Below are 26050 nucleotides of genomic sequence, written 5' to 3' on the forward strand. Positions count from 1 at the left end.
CTGTTCACACAGTGAACTACCAGCTGCCCACAGGAAACTCACAAGCAGGACACACTGCAACAGCACTCTCCCAACCATATTCCCCAGCAAGTGGTGTACGTAGGTATATTGCCTCTGATACTGAAGGTAGCACATAGCCATCAGGACTAGTAGCCATTGAGAGCCTCCTCCTTGAGGAATTTGTCTAACTTGTAGTGCTAGGAATCCTCCGTCTGGAAGCACCCAAAACAAACTTAAGTCCCATTGATTTCAATCGACTTAACCTAAGTACGAAAAAGTCTGGATCCAAACCTAACAAATTTATTCTGATAAAGTGGACTCTAGCACACTGAAGCGTACATTATTCTAGATTTGTTAGTCTTTAAGGTGCCACAACACACTGTTGTTTTCGATGACAAAACAAACTGGCTTCATTAAGGTTGCAAGCCCCAAACACATCTATTTGAAATCAAAAGGAGTTAGTTTCATGTAAATGTGTTTAGGAACAGTGTTCCAGAGACGTAAAACTCATTCTTTAATTTGAAACATTAACGATCTATGGTTCTGTTTTCCTTGAGAATACCCTGACGTATGTTTTTATCAACTTCAGGAAACAACATCATTCAAAAGTCCTTGGCATTTCCCCCATGGCTGCCTATTATTTATGCCAAAACCTGCATATGCTGTCCAGTAGGCAAACAAGTAACCATGTTCTGGCATTAAAAGTGAACATGAAAGAACAAGGATAATAAAATGTAAGATAACATGAGAATATTCTCCAGAACAGCAATAACTACTTGGCCTTAAGCAAATAAGTGAAACTGAGCAAACAACTAAAGAAGAGGGGCCTAATCCTGTTAAATTTAGAAAGGACTAAGCCCTCTTGAAAGCAAGGTGATTCAAGTTTTGTTTATTTGTTCAGTCGCTTCCGACTCTTCGTGACTTCATGGACCAGCCCACGCCAGAGCTTTCTGTCGGCTGTCCCTAGCTGCCCCAAGGTTGAGTCAGTCATGACTAAGTTCTTCCATTAGCTTCAATGGTACTTAGTTACTAGCTTTAATACTGATCCAGCAAAAGAAATGCATGGATAGAAGTGTATTTCCATATTTGGAATCTTTTCATCAACTGGGAACCAAACACACACATTAGGTATGGATATGCATTTGCGTTGTGATGGATATTTGGAAAAAGAGCATCCATCTGTACTGTAGAGAGTGAATGGAGATGTGAATTCCTACTCATCCTGTATTATGCATCCCTAGCACACTAGTCACTTTCTAGTCACTTGCACAAGTACCATGGGATAGGCTTCTAGGAAGGCCAACTTTCTTCTGAGTAAATAACCATAGGACCAGGATGCATATCTATCCTCAGCTAAATTCAACCCAATGGAACATTTAAATTAATGGAATTAGGCTGCCTGCATTCACTGAAACATTTTCTTCAAGTTGTTTAACAGACAGAAGTCTACTAAGTAAAATACAGTGGAGACTGCTTTTGTAAAAGTAAAGACACAATCCAGTGAACCCCTTTCATGACTGTCTGGATGAAATAAATGAGAATAAAGTTCTTAAATCCCATTGACCTTAATGAAATTTAGTCACAATGAACTTTTTCTAGTTTGAGCTCCAAACTTCTGTCATCTAAATACCTATAATCCTCAATAAAAAATGTTAAATTACTAAAAGAAAACTAAAAAGAAAATCTATTTTAGTCTTAGAATAAAAAATTGTTCATATATTTGAATTGTCCAATAAAAACAATATTACATTAGAAATCTCAATTCAGTCAACAAACAGATTTTGGCTGTTGGAACATATCCAACTATTAATATTACACACAGAGCTGTATGTGTCAAGGGCATTTCAAAGAGTGGTATTATTTACTCCTCAGACTTCTCTTTCAACTTTGTTACAAATAGGGGTGATATTTGGTAAGTCCCTGTCACCTCATTTTAAGCATGCTCTTTCCATGGAAAAAGAAAGGACACGAGACAGAGGATGAGAGAGAAATTGTCAACTAGATAGTGTGTTCCTAATATCCGCTATTGCCAAATCAAGCGGTGTGGAGGGGGCATCAGTAGATGTGTGTTGCCCACCCCTTTTTAGACTCTGGACTTAGGGCGCAATTCTATGCATGTTTAGACAGAAAAAAATCCTACAACTCCCAGCTTGTCCCAGCCAGCCATGCTGACTAGGGAATGCTAGGAGTTGCAGGACTTTTTTCTGTCTAAGCATGCATAGGACTGCGCCTTTAATCGTCTTATGTGGGACCTCTTTAGATATTCAGGTGTTGTGAAGCACGCAAATGGCATTTCTCTTCTCTCTTCCCTCCATTCATGCTTCACAACTGTTTCTACATTTCCTCATATATTAGAGCAAGCAAAACAAAACAAAATCCTGTTTATCAACCCTGATAAAGAAGAAAAAAATCTGAGTATGTGTAGTTTTGGATTTTATCCTCCTTTAAATCTTAGCACTATTACAACTACAGAAACAAAATGAGGTTTACTTCTGCTACCCTCATCCTAAATATATTTATTTGGGAATAAGAGGCATTTTGTTGTAGAAAAGGATAATATATATTTAAAGGAGAAATAATTAAATTAGCCTCTGTAACCATGTACATACCAAGTCAGCTGCTTCCTAACTCTAAAATGTTTTAAAACAAGAATGCTGGCACAGGTGCGGACCCAGGCCTGTTTGTCACTGCTCCCATCACCTGCTGCTCTCTGGATGGTCTGGTGGACTCCCAGACTTTGGATTGTTCAGCTCCTCCTCCCTGCAGCGGGAGAGATCAGTCGGAGGCAGCCACCATGCTTAATCTCGCTCGATTCATAATAACCCAAGGTTTAAAAAAAACCTGGGTTGTTGAGACATGCAAACTGGGTCTCAGTAGTCCATTATTATTATTATTTTGGTTATTTTCTTCACTAGATGTGTTATGTCCTTTTAGAATGTAGGAACAATTTGGCAAAGGTAATTTGCAGTTATTTATTGATAATACCCATAATGGCAGCTTTTTGGTTCTGAAGAATTACTATGTATATATTGCCAACCAGATGTGGCTATATGAATAGTGAAGTATAATGAGCCTAGGAAAAGTCACAGACTTTGGTACAGTGATTGGGGAGTCCACTTCAGGGCTTTGCATAGATCCATGCAAGGGCTTCTCCACTGGCACTGCAAACAAAACAAAAAGCAACACATACACACACAATGACACTTGCCTGTTCTACAGATTACTTACTAGGCTTGCATTTAAAGGAGACTAGGAGGTATTTAGTGATTCCTGGACATAGATCAGGTCCAAAAACCCGACTATTGACAAGGAGTTGGCAGGCTCTCAGGTCCTGGCATTCATCCATTACTTTCTAAAACAATGAGCAAAAAAGCACAGTCTTGAAAAACAGATTATGATATTATACAACAATTCAAACTCTGACATTTTAAGATCTGTTCATGATAGCTGTTACCCACTCGTAACCCGGAACACTGGCAAAATTACTGCTTATAGTAATAATACAGTGATGACCAAGACAAACAGTGTGAAATAACAGTATGAATGCCTCAGTTCTACAGTGCAGATCTGCATGTGAGAAAACCAGGTTCAAATCCCCTCTTAGGACTGCTTCATGAATTGGAAGGCAACAGATACATCGGAAAAACAGGATTTTGTTACAACACGCTAACATTCTAGAATTTGTCATGTGTGAAGCAACCCTAAGACTAAGAACTCATGTAGCTTTTGGAAATAGGAGGTAGGGGCCTAAATTCATAATTAAAAACAGCAATAGTGGCTGTTTGGTTTACTAGTTTTAATCCTGCCCCAAATTCCAGTGAATGAAAAACCAATCAATCATCTGGCATGATACTTTGAAAGGTGTTAATCATTGAAATTTACACGGAGCATAATTCATTCCTTACATATAACATAATTCATTACTGTCATGAATGAATGAATGAATGAATATGAGGGGCTGATTAGGCTTCAGGTATTTTATACGCTGTGGACTTGCTGCTACAATCACCACTAAGAAACAACTTGTTTTTAGCTATTGTTCTCAAATTCCTGGAAGGAGTACTTCCTGAGCAGAAATTAGAAAAGTTGGCAGGATATTACAATTTGTATATAAAGCAGTGAACTTGAACTGATGTCCAAAGAGGTACTGTAAATGGATTGTGAAATGTGCCAATATCTTAAAACCTTACATGACAAGCCATGCCCAGGCGGGTTATTAGGCAAAAGGTACCCGGCACATGCAGCTGATTAAACAAGTCACTGTGGCTTGTTTAAGACACAGTGATCATGCAAACTGGGCCACAGTATTTTATAAGTGATGCCTTTTATAACTCAATGCTGCAGACTTATATCACTTACCTGGGAATAAATCTCATTGTAGTCAATGGGGCTTACTTCTGAATAGACATATACAGTATTAGACTGCATTCTTAGCATTGAGCTGGCTATACAACAAGATCTGTTGACAAATATACTCAAAACTGGATTAAGTCAGAACACTCACAAATTAGGAGGGATCTGACTTTTCTTTTATCCCTTCAGCGAAAAGACTCCTGTATAATGTTCTTTGTTCTTTCTGTTAAAATAATACTGTGCTTGAGTTAGCTCTCTGTCCCAGAGATTGAGTAGGATGAGATCATCAGAGTTTGTTGCCAGCAATTTGCTATACTGTATATATCTGAGATTTGAAAGAATTAGAGTGCTTATGTAGAAGACACTGCCAGACATATATCTTTCATTTGAGTGCTCTGTCAACATATCTATAAAAGATGCTATTATTTTTCTATGTCCACTTGTCAATTGGGATGTGCGATGGCCTTGAAGAATTTTTCTGCACAAATTTTGCTAAATCCCCAAAGATTTGTTAGGCCAAATTCAGTCCTGATGTCATGCGAGTAAGGATGCAAGATAAAGATCATGTGACCTCACATTTTTATAGGGACAGCTGTACTTTCACATGGCCCCAAAGGTCACCTTTCAACTGTTAGCTGCAGTAAAGAGCATACAAGTCATGCTTATGAAACCAGAATTCCAACCAACACTGTTGCACACAAAAAATACGAGGAAGTCGCATTACATTACCAAAATATAGCATTCACCAAAATATAGTTCTTTACTGAAGAACTTTTAATATTACTACTAATACCAGGCCCCTGTATAAAACTGCAGAAGGCATAGGGCTTCTTTCTGCAACAAATGTTTGACTTCGTTGCAACCACAACCTTCAAGTTATTTCTTTTCAACATGGTGGACTGAACTTCATTGCCCCTCTGGTAGCCTGAGAGAATATATTCCTGGCTTGTTCTATGAACGCTGGGAATTCATATCAATTAGGATTCTGAAGTAGTTTAACCTTTGAACCTAAATTATCTTTATTAATGCTTGTGAGAAGAAGAAATGAAGACAACCAAGGACACTTGCTGTAAGCGTTTTGTTATTTTTTCATTTTGCTGACTTCCAGTTTTAATAATGTTACTGTTACTATAATTGGGCTTGTTCAGACAACACGTTAAACCTCTAACCATGTTTAAATCACAGTTATGTAGCCACCATGGTTAGGAATGGTTCACACAACATGCTAAGTCAGGATTCACAGGACACATTTAGTTCAAAATGATTAACCACCATTGCTTTGAAAAGGGTCATTATGATTTTATCTAACAAATGCGCTGTTTTTTATTTGTTAGCAATGACATGTGCATTATAATTACTTCTATATTGCAAAGATATAACAAAGATGTGAAAATGTTTAGCATCAATATTTTGATATCTATCAGAACAATGGCTAGAGTTGATATAAGAGGGAGTAGCAGAGGCTACTCCCTCACCTGTGCTGGGAGACCAGCTGCCTCTGGGTCTCCCCAACTGACACCTAGCCAGTGGTCATTCAGTCAGTCTACCTGAACTCTTTCCAACACAGTTGATTGTGATAAGAACATCAACTTTAATAAAGGCTGCCTGAGCTATCTTTTGCCCTCCTCCCTCCCCATTCCTTTTCCCTTAGGTGTCATGTGATATCTTTTAGACTGTGTGAGTGAGGGCAGGGACGGTCTTATTACTGATATTTCTAAGCTCCTCTAGGAACCTTTTTGGCTAAAGAGCTGGGTAAAAGTGCTTTAAATAAATAATATGCTCATATAAAAGGATTTGAACACGACAGCTTGAATACAAATGAAAGAGTAAGTTGTGGTGACATCAAGATATGCAATCCTTCTTTCATTTGCTTGAAAGATGATGTCCTTTGACTAATTAACCAAGTTTATCTGTTCCATCTTAAGACAGCAATCCTGGGAGCAATCCTCACTGAACACAGTGAACCTCACCTCCAAGTAAACACAGGATTGTGCTGTTCATGCCTGCTGTGTGCCTGCCTTTACGGCCCTTGAAAAGGAAGAAACCATGTGGTAGTAAAATAATGGACTCCAGGCCATGAGAACATGTCACCTTTCCAACAACTTAAACATATTGACTGATGAATGTCCACTCTCATTAAAAACAACAACAAATAACTATAATATATAAAGTACTAAAAAGTAAGGGTCGACCTGAGTAGTTCCACAATAACCTTTATCCTGTATTGTAATTGTAGCCAGTGCATTACCATAGTCTTTCCCCTTTCTTTTCCTCTTCTTCGCTTCGAGAACCATCAAAATCTCCCTAAACTAAATACAGATAAGAAAAAGGCTCTTTTACCTCCCTGCTGCAAGATATCTGTCCAAGATCCGAGTATTTTCATGTGGTCTTTGTCCATTTTGCTAAATGAATTTCAGATGTTGAATTCTAGGCCCTTACATTTTATGTCCCTGAGCTCATTTATTTATTTATTTATTTATTGAGCCACTGTGCCTTCGGGATACTAGATGTAAAGCTCTTACATTATGTCCTGTTTTCAATAAATTAAAGTACAAGATAAAATGCCAAGTGGTGTCAAAGAGCAGTGAGCTTGCTTCTAAAATCAGCCACGAATATAAACTCTCAACATGATCCATAGTGCAGTCCTATATATGTCTACACAGAAGTAAGCCCATTGAGTTCATGGGCCTTAGTCACAGGTAACTTACCTGAGACACAGCAGGACCTATTTATGAAATGTGTAGGAAGGATTGCTCTACACTCATGCAAATTGACAGGATTATGGATGCTACTGTGTAGGGTTCTCTCAAGGTCAGGAACCGTACTGTTGTTGTCTAACATAATTTGCATTCATATTCTTTAAGTTGTTGATTAAAGTTAGGAAACAATGGCTGATTTGGTACAATCACACAGGAGCGTATTAGCAATGTTCCCAGGTGAGAAAAATTTAAATACAACTGGTTTGTCTAGCATGATGAACAGAACTGTCATGATTTCTGAGGCAGGGGACTACTATGATTCAGGACAAAATTCTTGCCTTCATGTTTATACAATTGTCTATTTATCTATAGGATGACTGTAAGATCATTCAGTGAGGCATAAAGGTCAGGGATGAGGCAGGGATCTCAAAAATACCCTTCATGCCTGGAACCTTTCCATTTTTAATCTAGCACTGTGGGTGTTTCAGCATATGTGTTATTGCCAATCTTCAATACAGCTTTGTTTTGATTAGGATAAGTGAAGTTCTGCTGCTCCTTGGAAGCTGGAGCCGGAACTGTTCTGTTGGCAACCTAGATTCAAACCTTTCAGGAAAGTCTATTGACCTAAACTCAGTGCCAAAACAACTCCATCAAAATTAGTGGATTTGGCACCAATTAATGTTGGACCATTGGACATGAATCTTAATGGGCATTCCCATTGTTTGGAGCCCTTTTGTCCCAGTCTGCTTTGCAAAAGTGGGAGACAGACAGCTCATACAACCACTGAGTCTGTGGCAAGACTCTTCCTCTCTCTCTCTTTTTCTTTTCCCCAAGCTGGATTACTGTTTGCTTGTGATGAACTGGCCCTGTGAGGCTTGTATCACAGACCCAAATCACGGCTGGCCACATCATAATTCAGCCTAGTTTTGGAAGCTTTGTGCTGTTGTACCCAACTGCAAACCAGTTTTACCTAAAAAGCCGAATGTTTATTAAAAAGTTCTGTACTTTAAATTGTTATTGTTCAAAAATTATAAGAACGCAATATAAATTTAAAACAGTATTAATTAGCCAGTATTAATTAGCCCTGCATATTCTGAAGGGACACAGGAATGGAGGGATTTAGTCTGATGAGTCCTGATTGTTTAATATGGTTATAAGTCCCTGAGAAATACAAAAACCTACTCATCTGCAAGCCTAATCAATCCTTCCAGCCACAATGAGGCTATTTATATTCCAAATGTAACATTAATTAATTAATTTGCCCTCACTTTGAATTTTAATAAGTTACTCTGAATTTTAATAAGTTACAACAGAATAATTATTTAGACGCATTTTGAAGTGTTTTTTTTTAAAAAAAAAATACTACAATATGTAATACCTGCAAGGTAGTAGATGCCACACAGTTTAGGGGCTCCCTCATCATGGCTTCAGGGTGCTGTGCGCTACACAATTGATAAGCTTGCCCGTAATATGCAGACTGGACACTTATTGTAGAATGCCGAGGACACTGCAGACTCAAACGATCACCGTCGCAGGCATACACAGTGTGGTTTTGCAGAAGTTTGGTTAGGTAACCTAGAAAACATTTAGCTGTGTTAAATTTAATGAGGAAATATAACGTTTCCCCCTAACATTAAAATGAAAACTGTAGTGATATTTGGGCTTGATAAAAACAGGTTTACTCTTAGTTCCAGAAAACAAGTTGGATCCAAAAGTAGACATACTTAGAGTAGAGCCATGAAATCAACAGGACTTAAGTTAATCATGACTAACTTGTCCCACTGATTTCAACTGGTCTTCTAAGTATGACTAAGTCTGAATCCAACTCGCTGCTTTTATAAGCTACTGTAATTTTACAAGCTACTAATGATGAGATACCTAAAGAGATAAATTATTTATCAAAAAGTAACTAGGATTTCGCGATAGAACTACTCTGTGGCCTTGGGAAAGTCATGAAACGCTTTTTGTATACATGGCTGTTGCATTTATTTCATTTCATTTTATGTTTTTTTCTTCTGTATTATCTATGTATCCCTAATGACCCTATTAGGATTCATGAGGGCAGAGCACTGTGATCTGAATTATATGATCTACGGAAGGTTACTGAATGTTTCTATCTTAATGCAGAGGATTGTAGAAGGTGTTCTTCAGGTCCCTCGATAAGGGAGAGCAAGAGGAGAACGTTAAGAATGGTTATATTTATTAGGATATTAAATTTCAGTTCAGTTCATCAGTTGCAGTAATCAATCTTCAGTAATATTCCAGTGGTGTTGCAAGTGTGAGGAACAAGTGCAATGAAAAAAGCTCCACTGACTTCTGTTTGCCCAGAATTTCTGGCTACTGCATTCTTAGCCAAGGTGGAACGATGTCCTCTGAAATTAGAGGGAGTGATTTCCACAGTGTGACTCGGATTCACAGAACTACACAGATCCACACAAGCAGCCACACTGAATGATTTCAAACCCCATATATATATATATATATATATATATATATATATATATATATATGAGTTCCAACACACACATTTATGCATCACTTTGAACACTCAGTTTAAATATCATCTCTAGAATGTTTCAACTTGCATCCTAACCCATTCTAATGTTACTATGAACATACCAGTAAAATGTAAAGAAGTACCCAGTCAGTGCAAAATGTGAATCAATTAACAAACCCATAAAGTTTAGTATACTTTATCTAAAGCCAAACTTAGCATGAAAAGACACATCCAAAATCAATATCAGCAAGTTTATAGCAATATTTTTTTTCTTGGATCCAGTTTCAGGCAAGTGCAACTGGGCTGGACTTCCTCCTCCCCATAACTATCCCTCCAGCACCCTGAAAATGCATTTGAAAATCAAGTGGCAGCACCTTCTTTTGAGCCAATAGAGGGCAGATCCTGGATCCAATGCAAAGTAATTTATTGTGTTACTGTTAATAAAACAAACCCGTAAAGTTGCCAGCACTTGCCCAAAGGGCACTCCTATGCTGTTACATGTAATATAATCTTATAAGGAAATGGTTGGTCGGTATAGTTTCTTCCATCACAGAGTTTCCTTCAGAAGAAGAACCAGAGAGTTGCCCAACTATATGTCTTTCTTGCTCCTCCACTTAGGACCAGAATCCATTAAGTATAAAGCCTGCAAGTAAAACATGACCTCTTTAAGACACCTGTGTGTTGGTAGCATAGTTTAAAGGCAGCCTACTTAGAAAAGTATCTGTAAGTAGCATCCCCTCAGGACAACACTGAAGAATTTGGTCCTAAATTTGTTACAGATTAGGTTTCAAATTGTTTGGAACCAAAAGTTCCCATGTACAAAGCAGCCCAGTATTCCCTGGAGAATATTAGCTATGCAGACTTTTGAATGAGCTCCCGAGCATCTTAACTGTTACTTTGATCCTGCAAATTCCTATTCCAGTATCTAAGCACTTTCCACCAACAATTACACTATTCAGTTCTAAAAATGGCTTTTAAAACAACCCGAAAACCTCTCCCGTTGCTTCATGCATGCAGGTATCTTTTATTTGTTTAATAATTAAAAAAATATGCTGTGAGCTGGATAGGAAAGACATTTTATCCCTCCAGGTGGCATTTAAAACATCAGTGATGTTATTACAATGCATCCATACTTGTACACAAAGGATGATATAAATAGTTATGAGATTTGGCTGCTGCCCTTTGATAAGGAAAACTGGTGATGTACTGGTATGTGGATTGCTTAACTCAGGCACTGCACTCTGCGGTAACATTAATAGCTCACAGAATGCTACACTTCAGGTCTCACGCTGCTAAGTCTCGCCTCTATATTTCATGCCCAGTTTGAGTTTCTGGGCGAAGGAAGAGAGCCAAAAAAAAAAAGACTTCTCACTGATAGCTATGCACAAAAGAACTCAAAGTAATTGAAAGACAAGTGTGTGTATTGAATTTGCATAATCTATGTTGACTGCAATACATTGTGTTTTGTTTTTCCAGAATATTTAAATTTTTGCCAAAACATAGAATTGAGATGGCTAGAAAGGATGGTTGTAGGAATGTACTAATGGAAAAACTAGGTTAGGAATTAGATGTTCTGGGCAGATTGAGAACTGAGCAAGGTGCAGAAGTCCTATTTCCTGACTGTTAAAAACCTATACCCTTAATGCCTCTTTGGTTTCTGCCTTGCACTTGCAACATTTGTTCTCCATAGCAATCACAACGCTTAGAAACTTCTTTTAACAGTGCATACCAATATCGCCAGGAAGCCAAATGTCAGATTCAATTTACTGTGGCAGGTGACGAATACTGCATACATCAGATCTGGTTCAAATCTTCTAGACTAGACTGAGGTCTCTGCTTCCAAAATCTTTAAGTTAAATTCCTAAACTAAAGTGAACATGAGCTATTGCTGTTCACTTCAATTAATGGGACGCAGAGGATTCTCTTCTGGAGTCCTCTTTTAGTTGGAAACTATAGCTATACTTCTTCAGAAGTGCACAGGATAAACAAGCCTGAGCAGGATCTCATTTATAGAGAAATCTCAGATTTTCATTGACTTCAGGATGGTGGTTCTTTCGTTATGTTTAATCCTGGAAGGGCCAATCGCATCCTACCTCTTGGATCTGTATCTGCAGGGCCTGTTGGAAAGCTTTCTGTGCATCCTGCCAAAGAGTTATTAGCCACATACACACCCCTTTGCATGCTTCATCGTTTGACAAAGGAGAGTATCCAAGAAAGAGACACTTCTAATTGGTTCAACCCTTCAGTCCTTTTCAAGCTGCCTTGCGTCACCCATCATGCCAGTGCAGCTCTTTCAACTGCTGTTTGGCAAGCCCAACCTCTAACGCCTCTCATTGAGCTTGTGAATGGATAAGTGGGACATGAACTGCTGTTCTCCCTTTCCCCAGCTATTGGCCAGATCAAAACAGAGGTACAGGACGCTCATTCAGAAGATCTCCCTTGGGCAGCCTCACTCTTGTGCGGCCATGCTAGGATCAGCAAAAGCCTTGTGGTGCTGGGTTTTTGGTTTTGTCAATTGCAAGAATCCCACTTTCAACAGAGGAAGGAGAAAGACTGTATATTGATAAACCATGCTCGCTATCTTTTTGTTCCCTGCTAAAAACAAAACAGAACAGCACAGAACTTCTACTCATGTTTTGAAATAAACAAGTTTTAATTTTTATAGGTTTTGTTTTGTTTATAAACAAATATTCTCTACAGAGAGAGGGAGAGAGATGGAATGGGCCCATGCATTTCACACTATCCTGTGCCAAATAAAGAAGCAATGGGACTGAAGAGCTGGTATGCTAGCCATAGAAGACACTCAATCCCCTGGATGTTTGCATGTATGGTTTGGGGTGGCCCAAAGCTGAGTTTTGGGTACATGCTCCCAGTTCCTTATACATTTCTGCATACACTGGTTCTGATTTGCATGGGGGAAAACATGCCTCAAAGTGTCTTGCACCCCAACAAAGCTTTGAGATGGATTTGAAGCTGTGATGTCTCACAGAGGCCGGCCATTCTCCTAAAGATTTGGCTCTATGACTTGGGGTAGGACAAAGCTTTGTTTTGGGTACATCCCCAGCTTTTTATTCATTTATGCACATTTGGGCTATTATCAGCATGATGGCTAAATGCTTGACAGCATCTGACACCCAAAACTCTGGGCTGGAAGCAATGTTGTTGCAACTCATACAGGATGCTCTACTAGAGAAATGGTTGAACATACAGTTGCCATCTAACATTCAGCCCTGCTGTTGTTGCCTTAGGCAGGTCACTTCACCTTACTGCACAGCTTGGCTGGGATAGGGTAAGATTCATATAAATCGTGGTCACACACAAAATTGGTGATTGCTGCTGGTCTGTCACTTAATTTCCATTTCTTGGGGTATAGACCTTTCTAAAAATCATATTCAGCCTTATTCATCACATATGGTAAGAATTTATGCCCTGGCTCACAAGCGAAAAGATAAAATAAAACATCTGGCAGTTTCTTGGCCCTTGGGGGCATTGATTACTGAAATCCATTTCAAAAAACGTTTACCGTGAGTCAATGTATAAGTGTGCCAAGTTTCATACCTTAAACCCAAATGACAAAATTCTAAGCTTAGGTGTTCTGGGAGCTCTAGTCCAAAACATCTGGAGGGCACCAGTTTGTCAACCCCCTGTATGGAAACAGTGACAACAAATTCTCACATGCCTAATCAACATGGCAACCGAATAGTCGTGATCCCATCAAAACAATCTTCTTGTTACTGGATAAAATTTCACTGTACAGAATGATTTTCTGGATGCATACACCTATATTGGTACTATCTCAACCCCCCAGCTTCCCGTGCCTAATCTTTGAGAATAGAACTCTGGTGAATACCTTCATGCTTCTACTTGCACGTCAGGGCATGACAGATTCTGCACTTCTCTTGGAGAAAACAAAACAATGGTGTAAAGAATAAATCTTCCAAGGCCAAGTCTCTTATTGTCTATATTGGTGTAGGACCAGGGTGACACTCGAGTCTTTATTCTTTCCCCCTTTGTTCTGTGGCTACATGTAGATGGTCATCTGCAATGCAGTAGCTGCTTGTAAACTCCCCATAGGGAAACCGCAACCATGGACAGAGCTTATCATCTGTTGCTTCTGGCCACTTGGTGAATTGACCTTTACTCATATGTGTAATTTAAATAAATGGGCTCTCACACAGTTTAGTGATGAGCTCTCTGTTGTTATGTACAACTTGCAAGAGAGGGCAGGATCTAAATTAACAGTGCAAAAAACATACTTTGCTTCCAAACTCTCAATGGGCCACTTTGCACGTAGCTTGTTGTGAGTCTACAATAGTCCATGAGTCATTTATTTATTTATTTATTTATTAAATTTATATACTACCCCATAGCCAAAGCTGTCTGTGCGGTTTACAAAAGTTAAAAACAGTGAACATTAAATAGTATACAAAATTTTAAACCATCAAAAATATAAAAACAACAGTTGTTTAACTCCACCACCACCACCAACAAGCCATGCCACCTAAGTTTGGATGACATGATAAACAGTGGCCAGGCGGTGGTTATAAAAATTGTGTTCAGCACGCACCACAGCTCACAACAAGCCACTGTGGCTTGTTTTGATTGTGCAGACTGGATCAGTATCTGCCACTACTCTGGTTTCCCAAGAGCAGTGCTGGGGAACTGTGACCTTCCAAATATTGTTGGACTATAATTTTAACTTCCCTGATCATTGGCATTGCTGTCTGGGGCTGATGGGAGTTTTAGTCCAATAATATATAGAGTGCCAACTATTCTAATTCTTTCAGAGTTTAACATAAAACAGTGCTCAGCTAGTTCACACAGTCATCTCTGTTCATACCGCTGTTTCCCCTGACTCCATATTATCTGATTAGCATTACTCCTTTTTTGGTCAAGACTTTTTTATATTCCCCATTCTCTCTGTCCCACAACCTTAGCTAGCCAGCCAGCCAACAACAGGCACACAAAGCTAACTCTTATCGTCTCCCTTTTTTCTGTTTTCACTGTGGATTGTAAACATTACTCAAATTCTTGCAGTGTGGGTTGGCATGCACATTCTCAGAGTGGCAACAGGAGGGGCAGCATTGCCACACAGTGGAAAACACTAATATACAATAGCCTTCTTTTCAAATATAGGCATTTTGCCAGTACTTGACATTGTCTTAACCCTTTGCGATGAGGAGATAGAAGTCTAGTTTTCAGGTGCAATCAACAGAATGCTTAGTTCTCAAATATCTGTTCCTGGGCTAAGCAGCAATGCAGATAAGAAAAGTTTTTGTTCTTAGTTCAGAATCAAGAGCCTTAGTCCAGAAAAGAATGATCCACATGTGGCCATGATCCACAATGTGTCTGCACCAGAACTTTGTGTGATTTCTTTTGCCACAGCAGCTTCTACTAATGAAGAGATAAGCAGATGTTCATTTTCCATATGCAAGCGATGTCCGTTTCATCAATACTAACTGCTGTGGTGAAAAGTATAGAAAGCTGTACATACTGCAACTGCAGTCTATAATGTATAGTTTCTCTATAACCACATTACACATAATATGCCTCATGGATTACTATTACTTTACCTCTGAAAGCTCTCAGTTACAAGGTCAAATGTATGTATAAGCGCTGAAGCAAAGATAACACTGAATTACACCACTATTGAACCTCAGCCAAGAACAAAACCCTTTGTTTATGTTGGGAACATAGGGTTGGATCCAGACTTAGTCATACTTTCTGTGAGTAGACCCACAGAAATCAATGGGAATTGAGATAGCCACAACTAATTTAAGTCCCATAGAGTAAATGGGACTTAATCCCAATGGGTTTACTCTTGTTGTTGTTGTTTATTCGTTCAGTCGTTTCCAACTCTTCGTGACTTCATGGACCAGCCCACGCCAGAGCTTTCTGTCGGCTGTCGCCACCCCCAGCTTCCCCAAGGTCAAGTCTGTCACCTCCAGAATATCATCCATCCATCTTGCCCTTGGTCGGCCCCTCTTCCTTTTGCCTTCCACTTTCCCTAGCATCAGCCTCTTCTCCAGGGTATCCTGTCTTCTCATTATGTGGCCAAAGTACTTCAGTTTTGCCTTTAATACCATTCCCTCAAGTGAGCAGTCTGGCTTTATTTCCTGGAGTGTGGACTGGTTTGATCTTCTTGCAGTCCACGGCACTCTCAGAATTTTCCTCCAACAATCTGGATCTAACCCATAGGGAAGTCACTTCCCCTGCAATATGATGCTACTAAGGCCACTTTGATAGTAGGAGAATCTACAACATTAAAAAAGACAACATATAATTTTAAAATCATAACTCTAGTTTGGCCATACTGTATAAAATTCAGTATGGAAAATATTTTAGTTTAATTACATGAACTATTACCAGTCATTACATTCTTTCATACCCAGCCAAAGTTTAAGGCTTGGCACATTCCACATGACACCCGTTGTCATGGTAGAAAACTCTTGTGAATTTCGAAACAGCAACCTAGCACCTCTCCAGGCCATTACATGACCAGATTATCACCTCTGTCAACTGGCCTCTGTTAAAATCTCTCTGTATGGTTTCCTTAGTCCCTTTCATTGCTTCTTGGCATTTTCACTAAACTAGCTGTAGTTGAAATTGAAACTTTATGCTATATTCCATTGTGTCCTTTCCTTGTAGAACGATTTTCACACTACACTAATAAAAATGAAAATAATAATTGCGATTATTAATCTCACTGATATTTCCCATGGTGGCTAACAGTTGGCCCACATTGCTTTATTGGCATTCATTTTAATAGCGCTCCTCAAACTGCAATCGGGAAAGCAAAGCTCACAAAGTCAGTCCCAACTCCTATATGTGTACGTAGGTTTCATTTGTTTCTATGACTTCTGTTTGATGTTTTAAGATGAAGAAAATTTAAGATTGAATCATCTGTCTTGGTCAATCACAACACTTAAAAAGGCAGTTTTATGTCATCCAAAGAATGCTAAAATACTTGAAATGAGATTACCACTTTTGGTAGGATTTGTATTATACATTAATCTGAAATTTCTTGCCAACTAATAAACAAATGGGAATTGTATTTATAAAATGAGTATTAAATAAAATGAGTATTAAAAATTGTATCATTATAAAATGAGGCTGTTTCAGCAACATTTTAATTTCCTTTAAAGGGGCAAGCAATTTGCCAAAAAAGTGGGAGTAACATGCTGCTAATAGGGCTATTAGCTCCTTTAAAGTGGCTGCAAATAAAGTGAACAGATTGCTATTTTGCAATGAAAGGTGATTTTTTCCTAGCCCGGGAAATCACTGGTCTCTTAAAGAAAAGTTTGCAACCCCTGCAATGGCATATTTTGCTGTGAGAAACAACCCCCACAAAAATTCAGCACCGCCCTGCTACATCCACTAATGTATTTCAGTTTGAGGTACCATACTACAGAAGATATCGTACTATACCTGGAATTCATGCACATCTACTCTATGGAACAAATTGAAAGGAAGGTAAAAGCTGTAGAAGTAAAAGCTGAATAACATTTTAGAACCAAGGAAAGTTGTCTGAGGTACAGATAATGGATGTCCCACAACTCCAGAGTCTGAACTGGCTTGCTATGTTCTTCCTGGCACAATTCAAGGTGTTGATTTTGACCTATCAGCTCCCTAGGCACCTTTGTCTCCAAGTACTTAAGAAACAATTTTCTCTTATGCTCTAGTATGATCTACAAAAAAGCTTTTTTGACTTTGGGAAGACTTGCAAATTCCCTTTTCCCAACAGTTATAGTGTCCCAGAAAGCAGAAATATGATCAATCCATTCATAAATTAATTTTGCTATTGTAACATGAGAAACAGCTTGGGGCAATAGACATGTGTATATTTGTCATGCGTGATAGTGCACACATTTCCCCCCCCCCCAAATGTAAATGTTTCTGTGTTGGAAATAGTCATGTAAGAAGTGGCTTTAAGCCAAACCAGCAACTTGAAACCCTTATAACGCAGTAGTTGCTCCAATGCATTCATTCTTTTAAGTAAATTTTCAGGAATTGCTGAATCCAGATTGACAATTATCAGAGAAATATGGATGGGGTTTAATAGACTGGGTCTTTTTTAGGTATTAAAATCATAGAATTGAAAGAGACCTTGGAGATCATCTAGTCCTGCCCCCACCCCTGTTCAACGCACGCTCTGTGATGCAGGATGCAGTTATAGCATCCCAGCTAAATGGCCATCTAGCTTCTGCTTAAACACCTCTAGCAAAGGAGATTCCTCTACCTTCAAAGGCAGTCTGTTCCACTGCTGAACATCTCTTGCCACTAGGAAGTTTCTCTTCATGTTTAGCAGAAATCCGCTTCCCTGCAATTTCCACCTGTTGGTTCTAGTGCTGCCCTCTGGAGAAAAAGAGAGCAAGTTTGCTCCATCTTCTGCATGACAGCCTTTCAGATATTTAAGGACAGCTATCTCATCTCTTTCAAATGTTCCTGACAGAACTTGGTTTCCAGACGTCTCACCATCCTGGTTGCTCTCCTCTGGAAGCATCTAGGTTTGTCAATGTCCTTCTTAAAATGTGACGGACAGAACAGAAAAGTGGACTCCAAATGCAGCTCAACTGACACAGAACAGAGAAGTATTACTTCCTGTGACCTCAATTCTAAGCTTCTGTTAATGCAGTCTAGGACTGCATCACCCTTTTTAGCAGCCATATCACATTGCTGGCTCATATTCAGCTTGCGATCCACTAAGACACCCAAGTCCTTTTCATATATTCTCCTGCCAAGCCAGGTGTATTATTCCATTCTAAATTTCTGGAGCACATAGCTTAGTGGTAGAGCACTTCGTTTCAATGCAGAAGGATTCAGATACAAGTCCTGGCATCTCTAGAAACAAGAATCTAAGGTAGCAGGGCTTGGAAAGACAACTGTCAAAGAAAACAGTGCTGTACTATACAGATTGGTGGTCCAATTCAGCATAAGGTAACTACATATGTTTATACATTACTCTGGCCATAGCGATGCCACTAAAAGTGATGTCCCATAATGAGCTACTCATGTCTGGTGATTAATATATTATGAGTCTGGCTAACATTTCAGGTTCTTAGAGGCTGCAGGCAGGATTACCAAGATTCAAAATGTAATGGCAGCTATCTGCAGAGTAAGACGTTTTATATCGCACTACTTTCAGGAGGAAGAACTCACCACAAGCATGCAAGTTTACAAAGGTGTCCCTATTTCCAGGGTAACATGTGCTGCAGCTCTGAAATGAATGTTTCCCCATGGAACAAATGGGCTGCTGAAATAAATGAGAGTTATAGAGCAGCAGCTGTAGGGCTTGATGTGACTAATACACCCAGTTCAACAAACAAATCTCATTTACACGGCAATACAGGTCGTGCTTACTCAAAGGAAAGTCCCACTAATTTCAATGGGACACTCTCAGGTAAGTGTGTATAGGATTTTAGCTTTAACATAGTACCAAGTATTAATCATTTGCTTATGGTTTACCCTTTCATTCTAGATTTTTGTTTTAAAATATTGTATAGGCATGCCAAATCTGCTATTACAACATATGGGAAAGAAATTTCAAAACAGCTACAGACAATATTTTGCAATTCATGGCACATATGGTACACATTATTATAATGGCAATGATATAATGAAGATATATAGATTAAATATGGATCTCTATTTCTTTGGAATTCAAATATAATGAAAAGCGGTACTTTTGTCATAACCAACATTTATATGATGTCAGCCTGTTTCTGATCTGAGAACTTTGTTCTTGCTCCAGTAAAATAGATTAGAAATATACAAATTTTTAGGTCTATAGTTTTTTCAGAAAATTATAAATTGCAAAAAAAATGATGTTTCTATAAAACACATATGTATTTGTAAGCAAAGTGGGGTATAATACTAAGAATGTGAATGTATTACCAACATATTGGGTTTCAAAAACACATACTACATAACTTTTTTTTCTTCACAGATTACTTTTTCATATATAGAGATGAATCTCTGTACAGAAAAAACATATATGCTTTTCAAAATATGCAGGCTAGAGCATGCCTGTGCATCACAGCTACACAAACTGGGCAACTGCTATAAGTAATCACCTACCTAAAAGCCACCATATATCCCTTCATGTAGCATCCTAAATACATTTCTTTGGACATAAAGTCCATAGATTTCAGAGGAACTCTCTTCCAAGGTATGAGTATGCAGAATCACAATTCAAGATAACGAGTCCGAACTTCATTAAATTTACTTGAAAGTAAGATCAACTGAAATCTTCAGGGCTTACTTAATTTATCCTTTACAATCAAAGTGCAAAATGTCTTGTAACATTCTCTGTAACATTCTCTGATTCCAACTAGCTTTCTATTTTTCATGTAAGAATGCCTTGGAGATTGAAATGATTTGATACCCTTATTGCACCAATTTATGCTCTTTAAAACATGTCAATTAAAGCACGTTAGTGCATTGAATCTCTGGAACTGGCATGCCAACAATAAACCATGTCAAGCTGTTTTGCTTAATATGTCTTTCCAAATGGTTATGCAAACTGCATCTATTCCTAGGACTCCAAAATATTGGATTCTGTCTTTAATAAATGAACCATTTTCAACTCAGTAAGACACATTTAAAAGAAAGAAAGGCTGAAGAGTTTTATCGCATGCTTGCTACTGCCCACTTACTGATTTTCGTGCGTCCTTTAGGCGACGACATCCATCTCCCATGTGCCTCCTGCTCCTTCAGCACGTTTTCCATCAGAAAAAAAAACCCTTTTAATCCGTCTTTTTAAAAAAAAACCAGAATGTGCCGCCTTTTCCTGCTGTGTGCATGAAAAGCTGTGTGATATAAACGGCCTCTGAATGGGCCATGTGGTCATTGCTGCTTCCTCTTTCTCTCCCTGTGTAAAGAGACTATTGTGGGACAGCAGCAGGAGGCCATAGTGACGGTAGGGAAACGCGAAAATCCACCCATCTGATGACACTCAAAGAGTCAATGTGTTTCTTCAGGCTGTGACTGCAGGCAGGGAAACAATTACAGGAAGGCTTCAGAATGCTTGGGTAGGGTGGAGGGATTCAACGAGAGAGTCCAACATTGAATCTGCTGAGATACTGAACTGATGCTAAAACCACACAGAGCGGAAAAATCAATGACCCAGGAAAAGTATGGCACCTGATAATCTTAGTATGAAAGCTCAAAATCTGTGCAAAGGAGAAAGGGCTTAAGTTTCTTTCCAACTTCATGTGCACCATTAATTTCTCATTACTGAAGTCTATTAAACATAACAGCTCCATAATTTCTTGGCTTTGGGGGTTTCTCATATTGCAAATTGTCCCCTCCCTGCCGCAAGTAAAAGGTTCATTGTAGCACCTTTGCTGCACACACACACACACACACACACACACACACACACACACACACACAGAGAGAGAGAGAGAGAGAGAGAGAGAGAGAGAGAGAGAGAGATCATCCGAACAACTCACTGCTGTCTCTATTGTAAACTTGTTTACTTATGTTAGACTGGAGGAGTGAGTCTCTTTAAAAGGATTTGCTTTCATAAACTCAGCCAAGCTTATGAAAATCTACACTGCACTGCTAAACAAGGAAGAGAAAGTTTGAAATAGGTTAGCAACTTTAGATGCTAACAATTTATAAAACTGTAATATTGCTTGTAATTCTGTAACAGGTTACAGTAATAACCTTTTCTAAGTAGATTTAGAAGATAAAGGACAGCATTTTTAAAAATCTTACATTCTAAGGATTTTATATCTGTTTTAGGTCTGCAATTGCAGACCTAAAACAGATATAAAATCCTTAGAATCTATATATATATGTGCTTAATTCATACTGAAATTATTAGTGTTTCAGTATTTGTGGGCACCATTTTTCAGACAAAGAAATCTGCATCAAGTTATCACCTTACTGTGGGTTGGTGGATTGCAGCATTACATAAGGAAAGCATCCATGGAGCTTGTGGCAAGGCCTACAATGTTTTCTGATTCCTAGTGGCAAAAATCTGAGTGAAGGAGATTTCTATCAAATCCATCCAAGTAGCCCAGCGTCGCACCAGACACACAGAAGTGGCAGTGGTATGCCACACATCACTACACACTAACTATGCAAACTACAAACACTGAGAATGCCAAAGTCTCTAGCTCACCAATAACCACATGACCAACATGGAAGCTCATGGACTCAGGTTTCAAGAAATAGGTTCCATGGCTCTACTCTACAAACCATCTAAGCTAGCACTAGGATTTAAGCCAGGGGTGGGGAACTTCAGGGTCAAGGTCCAAACCTGGCTCTCTTGGAGTATCAATCCAGCCCTTCAGGATTCCCCTGATGCTCTGTTCCTCTGGCCCCTCCCCTCTATTGGTTTCCTGGCTTTTGTGCAGTTCCCTCTCCCACCCTACCCTATGGGAAAAGGTTAAAATTAGTAACTGCTTTGTGCTAAAATATGCTGATATTCAGGGCATTTTTAATTTTTTGGCCCACCACTTTTGCGTTGGTCCTGCTCACTATTGGATACCCCCCCCCCCCAAGAGTGGGGTCCTCAGGCTAAGAAAAGTTCTGTACTTCCAATGGAAGCTGCTTTTGATAGAAAGTTCATGAATTGACTGAAAGTCTTATAGCCAGAACTGGTTTAATTTCACTGAAATTAAGGAGCATTATTCTCCAGGCTCCTTATCACAAATCACTGACAACTGCCTGGGAGGTTGACATAATGCTGGTGAAGCATGCATTGCTATCTGTGACATTCCACTTGGGTAGCGTTTGGTAGAGGCCATCATACTGCAACAGGCTTTAGAATTGGATTGCAAATAGTATTAAATATACTTAAATCAAATCTCTCCAACTTAAGTGGTTTATGGAATCAACTACCAAGCATTTGGTTGGTGCTTTCCTGTTATTTTCAACTCTTACCAAGCTGCTAATGCAACTCTGTCATTACCTATAGTCAAGCTAACAACAGAAGTCTTGAAGAATCTGTATGTAAAACACTTTCTTAAAGAAAGAAAATCTGATAGTAAGAACACACACATGAATCCAGAGATCCTCATATCTATCTGCATTGGTTTGTACATGCACAACAAAACCTTTTCTTGCCTTCCTTGATCTACAGCACCCCCATCCTCACACCTCATCATAGATGTCCTAGAAGCTTACTGTAATGGGGACCAGGACATGAGGTTGTAGCCTAGGGAAATCTTTTGATTTTTACATTTTGATTCTCAATGGACCATTATTAGATCTATATTACTGGTCCAAATACTCCCTTGCCTGGGAATAAGTTCCACTGAACTCAATGGGGCTTACTTCTGAGTAGACATGTATAGCATTGCCCTGTTAGTTGTGTTTAAGTCCCATTGGAATCAAGTAGATGTGACTAACTTAAATCCCATTCATTTCAATGGGACATGATTGAAAGTCCATGAATACAGTTACCAGTGCTGGCCATAAATTGAATTTTAGTAACCACCAGAGAAATCTCCCATCTCAGAAATAATGCAGTTTTTTAAAAGCTGCCAGCACTGGGCTGCAGCCTCAGTGTCATGGGTTAGAGAAGGGGAATTGCTACCAACACACAACCCACTGCTCTTTCCCCTATAAAACAAACACACACACACACAGAGGCTGAGTTCAGATGACACACTAAATAACTGGGGTGGGTAATAGGAACAGAATGGGAAACAACCATTGATTAGTGTGTCATCCGAACTCAGCCAGAGAGAGAGAGAGAGAGAGAGAGAGAAGGGATACAAAAGGAAAACACTTACTTTCCCTCTATGGAGTAAAAAGCCAGGAAAACTTCACAGTTTACTAGAAACAATGATTGGCTATGAAGCCAACATTTGTGGACTCCTGAAAATGTCTAACTTTCTCTGGATTGGGGCAGTGATGTTTAGACAGAAAATTGTGTGTGTGTGTTACATCAAGGCTAACCCCTATCCAACCTGTGAACAGCTGCTAAGCATTAAAAAAGTGATGACGTATTCATGGTAACAACATTAATATTTATTATGTGTTATCACAATTTATCATGTGTTCTGTCAAGTGCATTTTGATTAGCCTTTAGAAAGTTACATTCTGAATTTGGATTGCCAAAATGGAATGCCGACAGGCAAACACAAGCTTCCATCTTGCAGGAATATACCAAGCATATCATTAAATACTAAAGGCAAGCAATTAATCTTTTGGGTACTTTCAAAACCACAATTATATGAAAGATAAAGAACAACTGTAACAATAGCAAAAATTTCTGCTGAAACTAAGTAGCAGCAGCACAGTTCTTAGAGCTGTCTTCATTTTGCATTACATAGATTAACATACTCATTGATCTTGTGCACGTATTTATCCAGCACCCTTTTACCAGTACAAGTAAGTCAACTAAAGGTGTGGCTTTATCTAATTTTTAGAGGATCATCAACTGTATCATACGTGCTGTCAAAAATTTACCTTAACTTATAGGACATGTATACAAGACCATCAGTATGCTGCCATTTTATTTTAAATTAATTCAGAATAACTACTACCACTTTGTTTCATATTTAAATCTAAAGGTTGGTTAGGATACTCACTACCACATACAACCCAGTGTTGAAATAATGTTCTCTGGCATGTGTTGTTTGGATGGGTTAAAAAATGTTAGGGGGCAAGTAATTCTTGACTATGTGGCCCCTGTGATTTAGGAAATTTCACTACTTCCGTGCATGATAAACTTTACTTGTGGCTATCCTTGATGAGCCGCTCTTGTGCAGCCACGAACCTGTACCCACTTACAGTAACATGATTCTGGCTATGCTGCAGCCTGCCTTCCCCTCCAGCTCTGCTCTCTACTTGCTTAGAGCCTTTCTAGCATGCACGCCTAAATAAGCAGCTGTTGCATGCCATGTGTTTGGACATTTCTGCAGCCAGTACCCATGTGTGTCCTGAGCTGAGCCCGTGTTGGTTGCTGATGCGGACACCACCAAGGTTGACCAGGGCTCTGCTGTCAAAATGATGCAGGCAGCAATCTCAGTGCAGGGTTTTCCTACATCGTATCAGCTTAGCATTAAAACAGATTCACCCTCAGTTCTAGGCATGTAACCTAATGCTAGAGTACATACAGTACTTCAGAAAATGAGAGGAGACTTGGTTCAGGGTCACTTGGAAGCCCCTTCCTCTAATCCCAGTTCTGTAGGTGTTAACAATGATGATTACATGGTGGGTGGAACATTGCTCTGTATTTACTAAGAGATACTTGGTTGCTCAGGTAAAGGCTGGAACAGTTTTAGCTAATGAACAATTTGGGAGCGGCAGCACCTGACAGATTTGGGAATAGATTTCAGAAATATTGCCAGCTCTCATACATTATTCAGTGAAATCAGTTCTTTTGGCTAGGGAATATTTTATGTCCACGAGGCAAGATCAAAGTCTGTACTCCAGCCCTATAACTAGCCACATAGTGTCTGTGAGAGAGAGTTGGATAAGTTGCAAACAAGCTGTGGTACTTTCTTTGGCAACATATACAAATGCTGATGTATTAGGGTTGTTACCTTTTTTTCTGAGCAATTAAGAGTTGAACACTGGGTAGAAATTCAACAGGTACAGCTCTTCATGCTGGAGTAAACATTTACCCGTTGAATTTTCTGCCAGTATGGACTTAGGAGGGCAAAAAGGAAAACGTGTCGACCCTACAGCGTGTTGTTCATATATCCCGCTTCACACATACAGCCCAGGTACTGACCGTGGGAGTTCCCACGAAGGGTTTCCTGCCCTCTCCACCCTCGCCCGGGACAACAGGTGTGCCCCCAGCCAGGGCTGTGCCAGAACCCACCTGTTGCCCGCTACAGCCCTCCCTGTGGACGAGAGAGCGGGCCGGCCGGCCGGCTGTGGGGCTCCGTCGCCTTACCTGAGAAGTCTGCCAGCGCGGTGCTTTCTTTGGTCCAATACAGGAGCAGGCAGAAGAGGAGCTGGAGCAGCCGCCGGAGCTCTACCTGGCGCCGGCTCGGATGCTGCCCCCCAGCCTCCAGTCCGCTCATGGTGCGGAGGAGGCGGAGGCGGGGGGTCCCAGCAGCCCAACCGCGTCACATGACGGCTCCAGCCCCCAGCCGAGAGAGTCCCTGTCTTTCCCGGGACTGGAGTGGGCTGGGAACGCAGCCTCTGCGGGCGAGCAAGCAAGCGAGTGTGAGTGAGTGTGAGTGTGTGTGTGTGTGTGTGTGTGTGTGTGTGTGAGAGAGAGAGAGGGGGGGGGAGGGAAAGGGGCGGGATCCGGACTGGAAAGGGCTCGCAAAGCCTCCGCGCACTTTCCCCGAAGAGGAAGTCACTCACACAGCAATGACTGCCGACTGACCCCCGGCTGGGAAACTGAAGTGCGCGGCGTGGGAGGCGCCGAGTGTGTGGATATGCGCGAGGCTGGGGTAGGCGGCGGCGACAGCGGCAGCAGGGGAAAGCGGAGAACAGCCTTTCCCTAAACTGGCGCGGCAGCCACTGGCGTCGAAAAGCCGCGGGAGGGCCAACACAGGTCGGAGACCGGCCGTCATTAGCAGCT

At 39.9% G+C, this 26050-nt stretch overlaps 1 protein-coding gene across 3 annotated transcripts in view; it reads right to left on the reverse strand.

The window, feature by feature from the left end:
- Window positions 1–25657, reverse strand: part of EVA1C (eva-1 homolog C) — a 47896-nt gene extending 22239 nt beyond the window's left edge. For all 3 annotated transcript variants that reach the window (XM_063127586.1, XM_063127585.1, XM_063127584.1), the window contains exons 1-3: window positions 25412–25657; window positions 8431–8627; window positions 3229–3352 (exon numbers count right to left, since the gene is read on the reverse strand). In XM_063127586.1, coding sequence (XP_062983656.1) covers window positions 3229–3352; window positions 8431–8627; window positions 25412–25541 — 451 coding nt within the window. In that variant the 5' untranslated portion in view covers window positions 25542–25657. The remainder of the gene's footprint in view (window positions 1–3228; window positions 3353–8430; window positions 8628–25411) is intronic.
- Between the last annotated feature and the right edge of the window lie 393 nt (window positions 25658–26050).

This window comes from Elgaria multicarinata, chromosome 5 (assembly GCF_023053635.1).
Source record: "Elgaria multicarinata webbii isolate HBS135686 ecotype San Diego chromosome 5, rElgMul1.1.pri, whole genome shotgun sequence".
In the NCBI taxonomy this organism is placed as follows: domain Eukaryota; kingdom Metazoa; phylum Chordata; class Lepidosauria; order Squamata; family Anguidae; genus Elgaria; species Elgaria multicarinata.